The 14,248-nt window shown below is 44.4% G+C and overlaps 1 protein-coding gene across 2 annotated transcripts in view; it reads left to right on the top strand.

Moving 5' to 3' along the window:
• The window catches only part of FAM185A (family with sequence similarity 185 member A), a 125,909-nt gene that overhangs the window by 36,089 nt on the left and 75,572 nt on the right, over positions 1-14,248 (top strand). For both annotated transcript variants that reach the window (XM_073573643.1, XM_073573644.1), the window contains exon 4: positions 6,428-6,566. In XM_073573643.1, coding sequence (XP_073429744.1) covers positions 6,428-6,566 — 139 coding nt within the window. The remainder of the gene's footprint in view (positions 1-6,427; positions 6,567-14,248) is intronic.

Below are 14,248 nucleotides of genomic sequence, written 5' to 3'. Positions count from 1 at the left end.
AGGTTCTAAACCACAAGTAACATACAGAAAGAACAAATCTATAAAAGATAGACTAATGCATAGTCACTTCAGAGAGATTCAAACACATACCTGGTTAGAAGGAGAGGTTAAAGGGTGCTATAGGTGTGGTAACTGTGTTGCATGTCAGTCAGTAACACAAGGGAAAACCTTTAGGAGTACGAACAACAAGAAAGTTTATACCATTAGACAGTTTATTAATTGTCGAACCACTGGAGTAATTTACAAGGCAACGTGTATATGTGGGATTGAATATATAGGGAAAACAAGAAGGGAATTCAGGAAGAGAATACGTGAACATGTTGGTGATGTGGTGAATAAAAGAGATACAGCTATAGCTAACCACATCAATAGGATACATCAGGGTGATCATAGCAAAATTCAATTTGTTGGGATCGAGAAAGTTCCTTACCCCCATAGAGGAGGTGATTGGGACAAAGTGATCCTTCAAAGGGAATGTAGGTGGATTTTCTGGCTGAGAACACTCCAACCAACAGGCCTGAATGACCAACTATCTTTCATGGCTTTCTTGTAAACTAATTAACCCATATGCAATGAGATGGAGCCCCGGAGGACAAGCTCCATTGTGCCCCACGTAAAACCAGATCCCTGTATAGGGGTTAAAGGGTAGTGTGGTTACTCAGGAGGGAATCCTAAAGGAGCTATACTTCTCTATTGGGTTATTTTCCTTTTTTTGTTTGTCTAAACACGGAGTCAATACCTTAGGAATAAAAATGGAATGGGATCAAGAGAAGATAAGAAGTCTCTTTTGGATGTCTAAGGTCTGAGCAAAATACTGTACATTGTCTTGAGTGATCGCTCGGGATAGTTGAGAGGATTTTTTAAGGGGATATTTAATAAAGTTTAATACCCTCAATATCCTGAAAGTCCTAAAACTGGATAGTAAATATTGAAATATGCCCAAAATGACTGTGAAACCTATTTCTTTACAAGGGTAAGATTTATGCTTATAGGTCTAGTTGAGGATGAGCATTTTAGGTATAATTTGTGACCACAATGTAAAGCATTGATATTCCATTCACCCTGAGGGCGGTATAAGTGCTCTCATGAAATAATCCTGTGATAGGAGGAATTTTTATGCATCTATAAATCATAGTTTGCAAAGATGCGGTTGATTGTGGAGTGCGCATGCGCGGTAAGGGGACTAGCATGCACTAAGAAGTTAAAGCCTGCAAAGTAGCGGCTATGGTTGGGAATGCGCAGGCGCGATAATTCCCCTGATGTTGATATAAGGAAGTAAATAGGCGCCGTGACGTGAAAAAGTTGGTTTAACGTTACAAAGAAGAATGCGCATGCGCTAAAGTAAGATGACGTCAATGCGTTACTATGCAACCCGATAAAGAAAAGTGCGCACGATTATATGTTCCTGCGATAAGAGGAACTTTTATGCATGTATAAATCATAGTTTGTAAAGAAGCGGGTGTTTGTGGAGAGTGCAGGCATGATAAGGGGATTAGCGTGCACTAAGAATTTAAAGCCTGCAAAGAAGCGGCTATGGTTGTGAGTGCGCAGGCGCGATAATTCCCCTGATGCTGTTATAAGGAAGTAAATAGACGCCGAGACGTAAAAAAGAGGGCTGGACGTTGTAAAGAAGAATGCGCATGCGCTAGAATAAGCTGATGTCAATGCGTTGCTATGCAACCCGATAAAGAAAAGAATGCGCACAATCATATGTTTTAAACGGAGGCCTAAGCAATCGCATAGTATTAATATGCTATGAGAGTGAGCGAGTGAATGATGTTAATGAATATAAAAGTGACAGACTTGTCACTACGGTGACATAGAAACAGGAAATGGTCATGGGCATACACCCGCCCATCTTTATGAGGCGGGAACACACTAAAGAGTGCATGCTATAAAAAGCAGATAAATGAACAGCCCAGTGATGGCATTTTTCTTATGTAGGCATAACGCTGTACTTAGTACTCCCCTGATGATCTGTGTGGTGAAACGCGTAGGGAGAAGGGAGCGTCACATGGAGGAACCCATGAATGTATAGATTCGGGTGAGATCTTTCCATGATATACCAAATGACATAAAAAATCTGTAAAGGTGGTGAATTGTATGATCAAAAAAAGGGAAATGCCTTGATTCACACCTTGGTTATATATAATTACAGATTGTCTATCATGCCATTTCTTATTTTTAGGTGGTTATTTGATATAAGGCTGTTAATATGATATTTGTTCAAGATCATTGTTAGTGATGATTATGTATGCTACATAGAAGTGGCACATAAAGTACAATAGATCTGTGAAAGACATTTTTCTAGCACCATGAGAGTGTTTTTTTGAAACAAATTCACACGAAGCGGATACTCCGAGGGGGTGTCTATGGAGAGTTGGATAAAGACACCAAGGGTATACCGATAGGGTGCTTGAAAATTTGGTCTTACCGCGTCAGATTGAGCGGTTTTTGTAAGTGTTTGTCTTTTTGTACATGTACATTTTTATGAATGGACTAAGTCCTTTTTAATTCAATTTTGAATAAAGTAGATTAGTTTTATTTTTGTTATTTTTCTAGCTTGCTGGTATAGATAGAGTCTTCTAGCTAGAAGATCACTTGCTGTTAATTTGCCCGACTAATCCACCTGTCCTCCTGCTATTCCCATGCCTCTCCTCTCTGTCAATCCCTTCACTGGCTTCCTATTACCCAGAGACTCCAGTTCAAAACCCTAACCATGGTATACAAAGCCATCCACAACCTGTCTCCTCCATACGTCTAGTCTCCCTTAACTGCACGCAACCTCCGATCCTCACAAGATCATCTTCTCTACTCCATTCTTTTAACTTTTCTTCCCACAATCGCATACAAGATGTCTCCCGTACATCCCCCTCTTATCAGACTCTTGCTTACTGTGGAAACCTTCAAAAGGAACCTGAAAACCTATCTCTTCCGACAAGCCTACAACCTGCAGTAACCACTGATCCGCCAAACCGTTGCACGACCAGCTCTACCCTCACCTACTGTATCCTCACCCATCCCTTGTAGATTGTGAGCCCTCGCAGGCAGGGTCCTCTCTCATCCAGTACCAGTCGTGACTTGTATTGTTAATGATTATTGTACTTGCTTTTTATTATGTATTCCCCTCCTCACATTTAAAGCACCATGGAATAAATGGTGCTATAGTGTGTGTGTGTGTGTGTGTGTGTGTGTGTGGATTACATTGAAGCAGCAACTCATACATATGAAAAAAAAACATAGTCTATGCTATTGTATAAAAATACTAAATTTTATTTGTCATAATAAAATGACATAGAAAATATAAATATGCAGAAGACATTAATTAAGAATATGGGTGAGCAGAGACTGTTACCAAAAAGTATGTAAATATCATAAAGTGACCTAAATAGCCTAGATCATAGCATGAGTACCCTGCTTCCACAATAAAACATGTAGGGCATATAACGGGTGCCACTAGTTAAACTAGTCTCCTCTGGGCAGATTAAACCCAAATAATTAAAGTACCGTATATACTCGAGTATAAGCTGACCCGAGTATAAGCCGACCCCCTAATTTTGCCACAAAAAACTGGGAAAACTTATTGACTCGAGCATAAGCCTAGGGTGGGAAATGCTCCATAGATTGTTCCCCCATATGCTGCCCCCATTAGAAGCTCCATAGATTGTTCCCCATATGCTGCCCCCATTAGAAGCTCCATAGATTATTCCCCCATATGCTGCCCCCATAAGAAGCTCCATAGATTGTTCCCCCATATGCTGCCCCATTAGAAGCTCCTAAAGATTATTCCCCCATGTGTTGCCGCTGCTGCATGTAAAAATAAAAAAATGACACTCACCTTTCCATCGCTGGGTGTCAGATTCTCACCTGTCCTGCGTCCATGGCTGCTCACCGCTATCTGCGACGTCATCAGTCAGTGACGTTCAGACTGCAGGGGGCGCGGCGCGCACTAACCACGTCACCGCGCCCTCTGCTGTCTCAAGTCACTGACCGATGACAGACAGCAGCAAGCAGCCATGGACGCAGGACAGGTGAGTATCGCTATACTTACCCGTCCTGACGCTGTCGCTTGAGCCCCCATCTTCTCCGCGCTCTCTCTTCCTGCGTTCAGCGGTCATGTGATACCGCTCATTAAAACTCATGAATATGTGCATATTCATGAGTTTTAATGAGCGGTACCACGTGACCGCTGAAGGCAGGAACAGAGAGCGCGGAGAAGCTGGGGGCTCAAGAGACAGCGTCAGGACGGGTAAGTATGACCTGACACCCCCGCCCCCTCTCCCCCTCCGACCCCCCGGTGTATATGACTCGAATATAAGCCGAGAGGGGGACTTTCAGTCCAAAAAAACGGGCTGAAAATCTCGGCTTATATTAGAGTATATACGGTAAATCCAAAAATGGAGTGATACAACTTTGACACTCAGGTTTCCCAATACATAGACTGCATATGAAAAAATACCTTAAAACCTGTGTATACAGTTACACGGTCTCATTTAATAGTAATGACTAATCAATGCTATGGGAATACTGAGTAGCAAAGAAAAGGGAAACCTGTCCAGAGGTAGCAGTTAGAGGAAGAGCTACATAGCCAAAAATGGCAGTTAAATAGATAGCTGCATGGCATATCCTAATAATTAGCCGTCATGCTTTAAGAGGTGGACGCAGGAGACCCAGTCCCTGACGTATGTTTTGGTGTAAGTTTCCTTCCTCAGGGGGTGTGGCTTTACGAATCCCATGTCCCCATTTATATACCCATCCCATAGCCAATGAGATAGCCGTATAGACCGGCGCTGTAAAGCGAGGGTGTCACCCCTGACCGCGCTATCCCATCACGTCACTACCGCCCGGAGGTCTCAGTCACGTGGGACGGCTGGCACCAAGCAACCCAGCAAAACCGGAAGTGTGAGGAGGACGCGTCGGGAAAGCCGTCTGAGGAGAGCGCACATGCGCACAGCCATTAAGACAAAACAAGAAGTGCCGGATCTCACATGCAGATTTAACATAGTACAAAGAACCTCAGTGAAAGTGCACATATATTAATACATTATTAAACGAATTAGTGATACAATGATATTGAAATCATTGTTGGAGCAAAAAAGAATAGAAAGTCATAACACTATACAGTAAGTTTATTCATAGAATACCACATATTAGTGATATACAATAATGCAGTATATCATTTCATCACTTAAAACGATATTGTCCATCAAAATAATCAATCTGAAACTTTATTGTGTAATACCAATGTAAATTGAATAGAAATCTTCTCAGTCACTAGAGTGTGAGACATTGTCCACAGAACTGACGCAAGTGAAGAATTTGGAACCGCATGCAGTCGTAATAGGGAGACATAGTGGGATCTCTATACTGGAGCTAGTGCTGTTGGTCACTATGAAAAATACAGACAAACAATATGAATATCAGTTAAAAACCAACGCTTATAAAAGCCTAAATAAAAATCAGTGATGGAAAAAAGGATATATCCCGCTGTACAAAAGAGAATTAATCCAAGCATTTCACAGGGAGGAGGCGAACCTTTGTGACTCATTTAAGCCATAGGGGGGACATTGTCCCTAAGATGGTATTCCACCTACATTCTTTCTGTGCTAGTAGGTGTTTTATGTCGCCACTCCGAATTCCACAGTGAACCTGCTGGATACCCCTAACCATAAAGGATTTGGGGTTGCACTGGTGGAACTGTATGTAATGCTTTGGTATAGTCTTTAAAATAGAGAGAGGTCTGTGACAGAAGCCGCTGCCAGAATGTCACGTACGTGATCCCTCGTACAGATTTTGAGTTGGCATGAAGTTAGACCTATGTATATCTTCTGGCAGCTACACGTCCCATAGTATATAACCTGCGTCGTAGTGCAGGTTATATACTGTCTAATTGAAACTTGTTGGCGTCCATCGGCTGAGGTGAAAGTAGTGGCCCGTATGATATTTTTACAGGCCACACAATTTCCACATGGGTAACAGCCCTGTGGTGAGCCACGTGAATTAAAAGGATTTTTAATTCGTGGAGCATAGTGACTGTGTACAAGGAAATCAGCCAAATTTTGGCCTCTCCTAGCTGTCATGAGGGGGCGTTCAGGCAGAAGGGTTGCTAAAGATGGATCAGTTTTCAAAATATTCCAATGCCGTTGGAGGCATTCCCTCATTGCCGACCATTCTCCATTATAGTTTGAGATGAAAATATATATATTTATTAATTATTTTTTTTGTGAAGTTGAAATCTAACATGACATTTTAGAGCTCATTCAAGGGCATGTGGAGCATGTTTTTGACAACAAAAATAGGATGAAAGAACTAGGTTTTTTGTCCCTATAACTATTAATTTCTGTACTTAAAATTTGTATTGCTTTGAGATACAAGTAATTTCCTATGCTTTAGTGAAACTTGTAATGTTTGTACTTTTGTTTTGCAGACGGTTGAGATTGAGAAATTGCTAGGAACATCTGTTAATATCTGCACAGAAAATGGCCAGCTGAAAGCCAAGTACCTGTATGCAGAGTCCTCATCAATGTTCTCATCTGCCGGTAATATAATAGTAGGGAGTGCGCACGGTAAGTAATGTTTTGGCGCCATGCCTATGAGCATTTGCTGTTATGTCAGACACCTTCCATACTTGCACATATTGAACACCCCTTTAAATATATATGTTCATTTTGTTTTTAACCTTCATGTTCTTTCTTCTCAGCCACAAATAGAATTGATACACATTTCCTTCATATTAAAGGGGTTGTCATGTACTTGGACTACCCCTTCCCAATTAGTATATTCTCCCATGTAAAATAAAAACAGCTAGCTCTCGCCTCCAGTGTCGGCAACAGGGCTTACATGACACTATTATGCCACGTGAGCCCTGTAGTCAATTATTGGCCACTATGGGGCTGCATGACTCACTTCCTCTGGACATAACTAAGATCTAGAGTTAAGGTCCCGTCACACCTAGCGACGCTATAACGATCCCGACAGCGATACGACACGACAGGGATCGTTGCCGCATCGCTATGTGGTCGCTATTGAGATGTCAGACAGTCCAATCTTCCCAACGACGGAGCAACGATCTAGCGTGTCATAGCGACCTTTGTAACGATGTCGGTGGTCGTTGGGACCCTGTCACATTGCATGTTCCATTGACTATTCACACCTCGATGAGGATGTACTGTGTGACGCTGTATTTACACTGGCGTGGATTGTGCTCCGTTTCTCACTCTCTCTCAGCTCTGAATGGTGCACGCTACCGCGTCCTGATTGGTCGTGCATTTAAAAGAAGGTGACGTACTAGCGCTCCATTTCATTCAAAAAATACCTACCATTAACTGGCTAGAGAAGCAACGAAGATGGAAAAGCAGATGATCCAAAATGGAGTCGCAGCCGTTGGACAAAAACATGATCTCAACTTGGACACACCCGGGTCAGGAACAAAGAACTGAAGCGCTACTTTGTTAGCTTCTTTTAAAAGGAAGCCCGCCAATCAGGACTCTGTAGTGACCACCAATCGGAGCCGAGGTAGGCGTGGAAACGGGAACGCTAATCCCCGCCTTGTCTTGCTTCTGAGTCGCTAACGAGGTCATAAGGCTAGGTGTCAAACGTGACCATACAAGCGACTCAGCGGGACATGAGCGACCAAAGAAATGTCCAGACATTTCGGGCACGATCAGCGATACCCGGCAGGGGGGCTGGTCGCTGGTCACTGTCACACACAGCGATCTTGCTGGTAAGATCGCTATAACGTCACAGTTCTAGTGACTCAGCAGCAATCTCGCTAGCAATCTCGCTTAGTGTGACAGGGTCTTTAGTCAAAGAGCAGCAGTAGATCTCACTCCTTCAGGATGTAATTTACATCTAAACAAAGTGAGAGTGATGCAGCCACTGATTAACCTAACAATGTCATGTGAGGCCTGGCGCTGGCGTCACTGGAACAGTGCCGGCACCGGAGATGAGTGCAGACTGTTTGTATTTTACATGGAGAAATGGCGCAATTGTGAATGGGTTGTCCGAGTAATGGACAACCCCTTTAACCACAGGTACTTTCCACTTTTTATGGGCTTCAAACAGCATATTGGCAGAGGTGCAGAGAGTAAGGGTACCGTTACACTTAGCGATGCACCAGCGATCCCGACAACGATATGGATCGCTGGTGCATCGCTAAGTGGTCGCTAGTGAGCTGCCACACAGGCAGATCTCACCAGCGACATAGCAGGGGTTGGGGGTCGCTACTTACCTGTCAGACGCAGCGATCCTGACGTCCTCTCGCCCGCGTCCACGTGTCGCTCGTCGGCGCCACAGGAAGCCCTGCAGGAAGTGGCCGACGAGAAATGATCCAGGACGTTCTCGCGCAACCAGGGATGAGCAGCGGGGGAGGCGGTCAGAGGCAAGTATCACACATAGCGATGTCGCTGCTACGTCACAAAATCGGTGACGTTACAGCGATATTGCTAGCGATCTCGCTATGTGTAACGGGGGCTTAAGGGTACCATTACACTAAGCGACGCACCAGCGATCCCGACAACGATATGACCTGGTTAGGATCGCTGGTTCGTCGCTAAATGGTCGCTAGTAAGCTGTCTAACAGACAGATCTCTTCAATGACGCATCAATGATCCGGCGATTCGTATAACGACCTCGGCGGTCGTTGGGACCTTGTCACACAGCAGCTGTTCTGACGACTCCCACCTGCGTTCCTGAGTTCTGAGTCGCCAACGAGGTTGCTCGTTGCCGTCAAACACAGCAATGCATGCTGGCCAGCGGGACACCAGCAATCAAAAAATTTGCCAGGACATTCGAGCACGATCAGCGACATCGCACCCGGGCCCGGTCGCCGCTATGTGTCACACATAGTGAGATCGCTGGCGCGACATAAAATCTGTGACGTTGCAGCGATCTCGTTATGTGAGACTGGGCCTTAAGGCCCCCACTGATCTAATATTGACCTTTCCCAAGATTAGGTGACATGTTTTCTAGATCTGCTTTCGCGGCTCTGTTGTGCCCTGTCTGGGCAGCTGTTGGCCATTTCATGGGATGTGTATATAGGTACAGAAAGTTTACTTAAGAAAACAAAAAACTGCTATTTGCTAGGAGCCAGCTGCAGTTTTTAATCCTAAATGAAGATGCATGTTGTAAAATTCTTGTGGCCTGTCATGGAATAGTTCAGAAACTGAGGTGGCCTCAGCGCACCCAAAACTGAAACAAGAGTAAAAGTGGTGGTATCACTGGGTTAGGCATGGTAAGCATGGAGGAGACTTTCAGAAGATGAAATGTAAAGGTGTATTTATTTTTCATCGCTGTCCCCATTGGGGCTCAGAATCTAAATTCCTTATCTATGTTTATGGAAGTTTGGGAGGAAACCCACACAAACACGGGGAGAACATACAAACTCCTTTTAGTTGTCCCTTGGTGGGATTTGAACCCAGGACTTCAGTGAGGCAAAACATTGCTAGCCACTGAGCCACCATGCTGCTCATAATGTTTGGGATTTTATAAAACCCCCTACACACAAATCATTGAAAACCCACACTGTTTCTAGGTGAGTTGGGATTTTACCACATTGACTCAATTACTTCAGTGTCTTAAAATGAAAAACGGCCTGGACTAAGTGCAACCACTGCTTACATGCATGGCCACATGTGTTCCTATAGAAGCAATATAAGATAAAATGTAATCCCGAGCCTATGTTACTGACATCACACTGGTTTCGCTATGCCAGACCATCAGTATTTTACCTTACCTGTAGTCTGGTGCACGGTTCTCCCTTTTGTGGTCCTCATTTTGGCTTCTTATTTCTATAGTCAGTTCTGGATATTGTCCCAGTGGAGCTGCTGTTACTTATAATCAGATGCAGACCAGGTTAAATATAACTTCAGCAATGACTTGATTCAAACAAATGAGTTAATCTTATCTAGCCTGTCTATTGTGCTGGACTTTTTATGTGTGGGGCTAATATAGAATTTATTTTTTTAGGCTTTTTTCCATGGCAAAATTTGTTCTCTAGATGTATTTATTAATGAAATCTCCTTGGCTATTTCCTGTTTCAAAAACGGGAAGAGAACCTGTTAGTTTTCTAATCTCAGAACACGGCGGTTAGGCTAGGTTCACATTTGCAGATGGGCGAGCTGCGGAGGTCTGTGGACTTCCTCCATGAAGCTCCGCCCATTGCGGCACCTCCAGTCAGCTCCGCCTACGTCCTCATACTTCTGCATGCGGCCTGCGTACTCTATTTTTAACATTGGTACGCAGGTCGTGCGGATGCCTCCGCATGCGTCGTTTTGACGATGCGTCGACCCGCATCGAACGCTAAATGTTGGAATTTGATGCAGTCGCCGCATCGTCAAAACAATGCATGTGGAGGCATCCGCATACATCCGCACGACCTGCATACCCAATGTTAAAGATAGGGTATGCAGGCTGCATGCAGAAGTATGCAGACGTAGGCAGAGCTGACCGGAGGAGGTGCAGCAGTGGGCGGAGCTTCACGGAGGAAGTCTGCAGACCTCCACAGCTCAGCCATCTGCAAATGTGAACCTAGCCATACTTGCTGGCATCACTGTTGCATGCTTGTGACTGCCTGCAGTGGTGTCATGTCAGTACGGCACTTTCTCACTTCTGCAGTGTATACAAGAGACAAGTGGGGGACCGTGCAGGGCTGTGGAGTCTGTATAAAATGGACTGACAGACTCCTATAATATATAATACATTGGGTGCATAAGTACAATGCAGGATGTGCTGTAAATGTTTTCATAGGAATTTAGGAAAGTTATGAAATGCCCTATAAATGTCTGCTCTGTTCCTGATGTAAAAAATCTCTGCTTTTAGTTGAGATGAATCTGTGCTGCACTTTATGTACATGCTCAGTAGGGGGGTGAATCTGTGCTGCAATTTATGTACAGTACACACCAAAAGTTTGGACACACCTTCTCATTCAAAGAGTTTTTTTATTTTCATGACTATGAAAATTGTAGATTCACTCTGAAGGCATCAAAACTATGAATAACATGTGGAATTATATAATTAACAAAAAAGTGTGAAACTGAAAATACTGTGTCTTATATTCTAGGTACTTCAAAGTAGCCACCTTTTGCTTTGATTACTGCTTTGCACACTTTTGTCACCGGAAATGGTTTTCACTTCACAGGTGTGCCCTGTCAGGTTTAATAAGTGGGATTTCTTGCCTTATAAATGGGGTTGGAACCATCAGTTGTGTTGTGCAGAAGTCTGGTGGATACACAGCTGATAGTCCTAGTGAGTAGACTGTTAGCTGCTTTTTTCTTTGCCATAATACAAATTCTAAGTAAAGAAAAACGAGTGGCCATCATTAATTTAAGAAATGAATGTCAGTCAGCCCAAAAAATTGGGAAAACTTTGAAAGTGTCCAAGTGCAGAGGCAAAAACCATCAAGCACTACAAAGAAACTGGCTCACATGAGGACCGCCCCAGGAAAGGAAGACCAAGAGTCACCTCTGCTGCGGAGGATAAGTTTATCAGAGTCACCAGCCTCAGAAATCGCAGGTTAACAGCAGCTCAGATTAGAGACCAAGTCAATGCCACACAGAGTTCTAACAGCAGACACATATCTACAACTGTTAAGAGGAGACTTTGTGCAGCAGGCCTTCATGGTAAAATAGCTGCTAGGAAACCACTAAGGACAGGCAACAAGCAGAGGAGACTTGATTGGGCTAAAGAACACAAGGAATGGGCATTAGACCAGTGGAAATCTGTGCTTTTGTCTGATGAATCCAAATTTGAGATCTTTGGCTCCAACCACCGTGTCTTTGTTCGACGCAGAAAAGGTTAACGGATGGACTCTACATGCCTGGTTCCCACCGTGAAGCATGGAGGAGGACGTGTGATGGTGCTTTGCTGGTGACACTGTTGGGAATTTATTCAAAATTGAAGGCATACTGAACCAGCATGGCTATCACAGCATCTTGCAGCGGCATGCTATTCCATCCGGTTTGCATTTAGTTGGACCATCATTTATTTTTCAACAGCACAATGACCCCAAACACCTCCAGGCTGTGTAAGGGCTATTTGACCAAGAAGGAGAGTGATGGGGTGCTACACCAGATGACCTGGCCTCCACAGTCACCAGACCTGAACCCAATTGAGATGGTTTGGGGTGAGCTGGACTGCAGAGTGAAGCAAAAGGGCCAACAAGTGCGAAGCATCTCTGGGAGCTCCTTCAAGACTGTTGGAAGACCATTTCCGGTGAGTACCTCTTGATGCTCTTCGAGAGAATGCCAAGAGTGTGCAAAGCAAAAGGTGGCTACTTTGAAGAACCTAGAATATAAGACATATTTTCAGTTTCACACTTTTTTATTAATTATATAATTCCACATGTGTTAATTCATAGTTTTGATGCCTTCAGAGTGAATCTACAATTTTCATAGTCATGAAACTAAAGAAAACTCTTTGATTGAGGTGTGTCCAAACTTTTGGTCTGTACTGTACATGCTCAGAAGGGGAGGGGTATCTGTGCTGCACTTTATGTACATGCTCAGTGGGGGCTGAATCTGTGCTGCACTTTATGTACATGCCCAGTAGAGGAGGTGAATCTCTGCTGCACTTTATGTACATGTTCAGTAGTGGAGGTGAATCTGCTGCACTTTATGTACATGCTCAGTAGAGGGAGGGTGAATCTGTGCTGCACTTTATGTACATGCTCAGTAGAGGAGGTGAATCTGTGCTGCACTTTATGTACATGCTCAGTAGTGGAGGTGAATCTGCTGCACTTTATGTACATGCTCAGTAGAGGGAGGGTGAATCTGTGCTGCACTTTATGTACATGCTCAGTAGAGGGAGGGTGAATCTGTGCTGCACTTTATGTACATGCTCAGTAGAGGGAGGGTGAATCTGTGCTGCACTTTATGTACATGCTCAGTAGAGGAGGTGAATCTGCTGCACTTTATGTACATGCTCAGTAGAGGGAGGGTGAATCTGTGCTGCACTTTATGTACATGCTCAGTAGTGGAGGTGAATCTGCTGCACTTTATGTACATGCTCAGTAGAGGGAGGGTGAATCTGTGCTGCACTTTATGTACATGCTCAGTAGAGGAGGTGAATCTGTGCTGCACTTTATGTACATGCTCAGTAGTGGAGGTGAATCTGCTGCACTTTATGTACATGCTCAGTAGAGGGAGGGTGAATCTGTGCTGCACTTTATGTACATGCTCAGTAGAGGGAGGGTGAATCTGTGCTGCACTTTATGTACATGCTCAGTAGAGGGAGGGTGAATCTGTGCTGCACTTTATGTACATGCTCAGTAGAGGAGGTGAATCTGTGCTGCACTTTATGTACATGCTCAGTAGTGGAGGTGAATCTGTGCTGCACTTTATGTACATGCTCAGTAGTGGAGGTGAATCTGCTGCACTTTATGTACATGCTCAGTAGAGGGAGGGTGAATCTGTGCTGCACTTTATGTACATGCTCAGTAGTGGAGGTGAATCTGCTGCACTTTATGTACATGCTCAGTAGGGGAGGGTGAATCTGTGCTGCACTTTATGTACATGCTCAGTGGGGGCTGAATCTGTGCTGCACTTTATGTACATGCCCAGTAGAGGTGAATCTCTGCTGCACCTTATGTACATGCTCAGTAGGGGGGTGAATCTGTGCTGCACTTTATGTACATGCTCAGTAGAGAAGGTGAATTTGTGCTGCACTTTATGTAAATGCCCAGTAATGAGACAGTGCTGTGGAGTCTGAGGTTTGGCTTCCCGACTCCACAGCCCTGGACCATGAAACGTCCGCGCTGGAGCAGTGTGGAAGGTTGGCATTCTAGCCCTTCAGTATTATTTACACACATCGGTTATGCTATGATTCTTGCACACGGCTGAGACATGCTGCGCAAACCTCACATCTATAATAATAAATGCCCTAACCAGCTTCCGGTTGTAACAACTTCCGTCCAGTTGTAACCGGTGACGTCACCACACACACGCACATGTTAACCCTCAACACACTCCTCTCACCTTTCACCTCCACTCATGTCCACTCACTCTTTCACTCCACATACGTTCCTTTCTCTCACTCAGTTTCTCATACTCACACCGTCATCGTCGCTGCCCCGACATCTTCCTCCGCCGCCGCGATCCAGGATCCAGACGTTCTCCAGGCCGCCGACATGTTCTTGCGGGACGCCATCTTGGATATCGTGAAGTCCCGCGATATTAAAGATGGCGTCGCCGCAACAACATGTCGCTGGCGTGGACGACATCGGGATCCAAGAAGATGGCGTCGGCGAAATCTC

The sequence above is a fragment of the Dendrobates tinctorius genome, unplaced genomic scaffold, assembly GCF_039654945.1.
Source record: "Dendrobates tinctorius isolate UK_male_01 unplaced genomic scaffold, ASM3965494v1 ptg000035l, whole genome shotgun sequence".
In the NCBI taxonomy this organism is placed as follows: domain Eukaryota; kingdom Metazoa; phylum Chordata; class Amphibia; order Anura; family Dendrobatidae; genus Dendrobates; species Dendrobates tinctorius.
The sequence above is the reverse complement of the archived record's forward strand: the minus strand, read 5'-3'. Positions and strand labels throughout refer to the sequence as shown.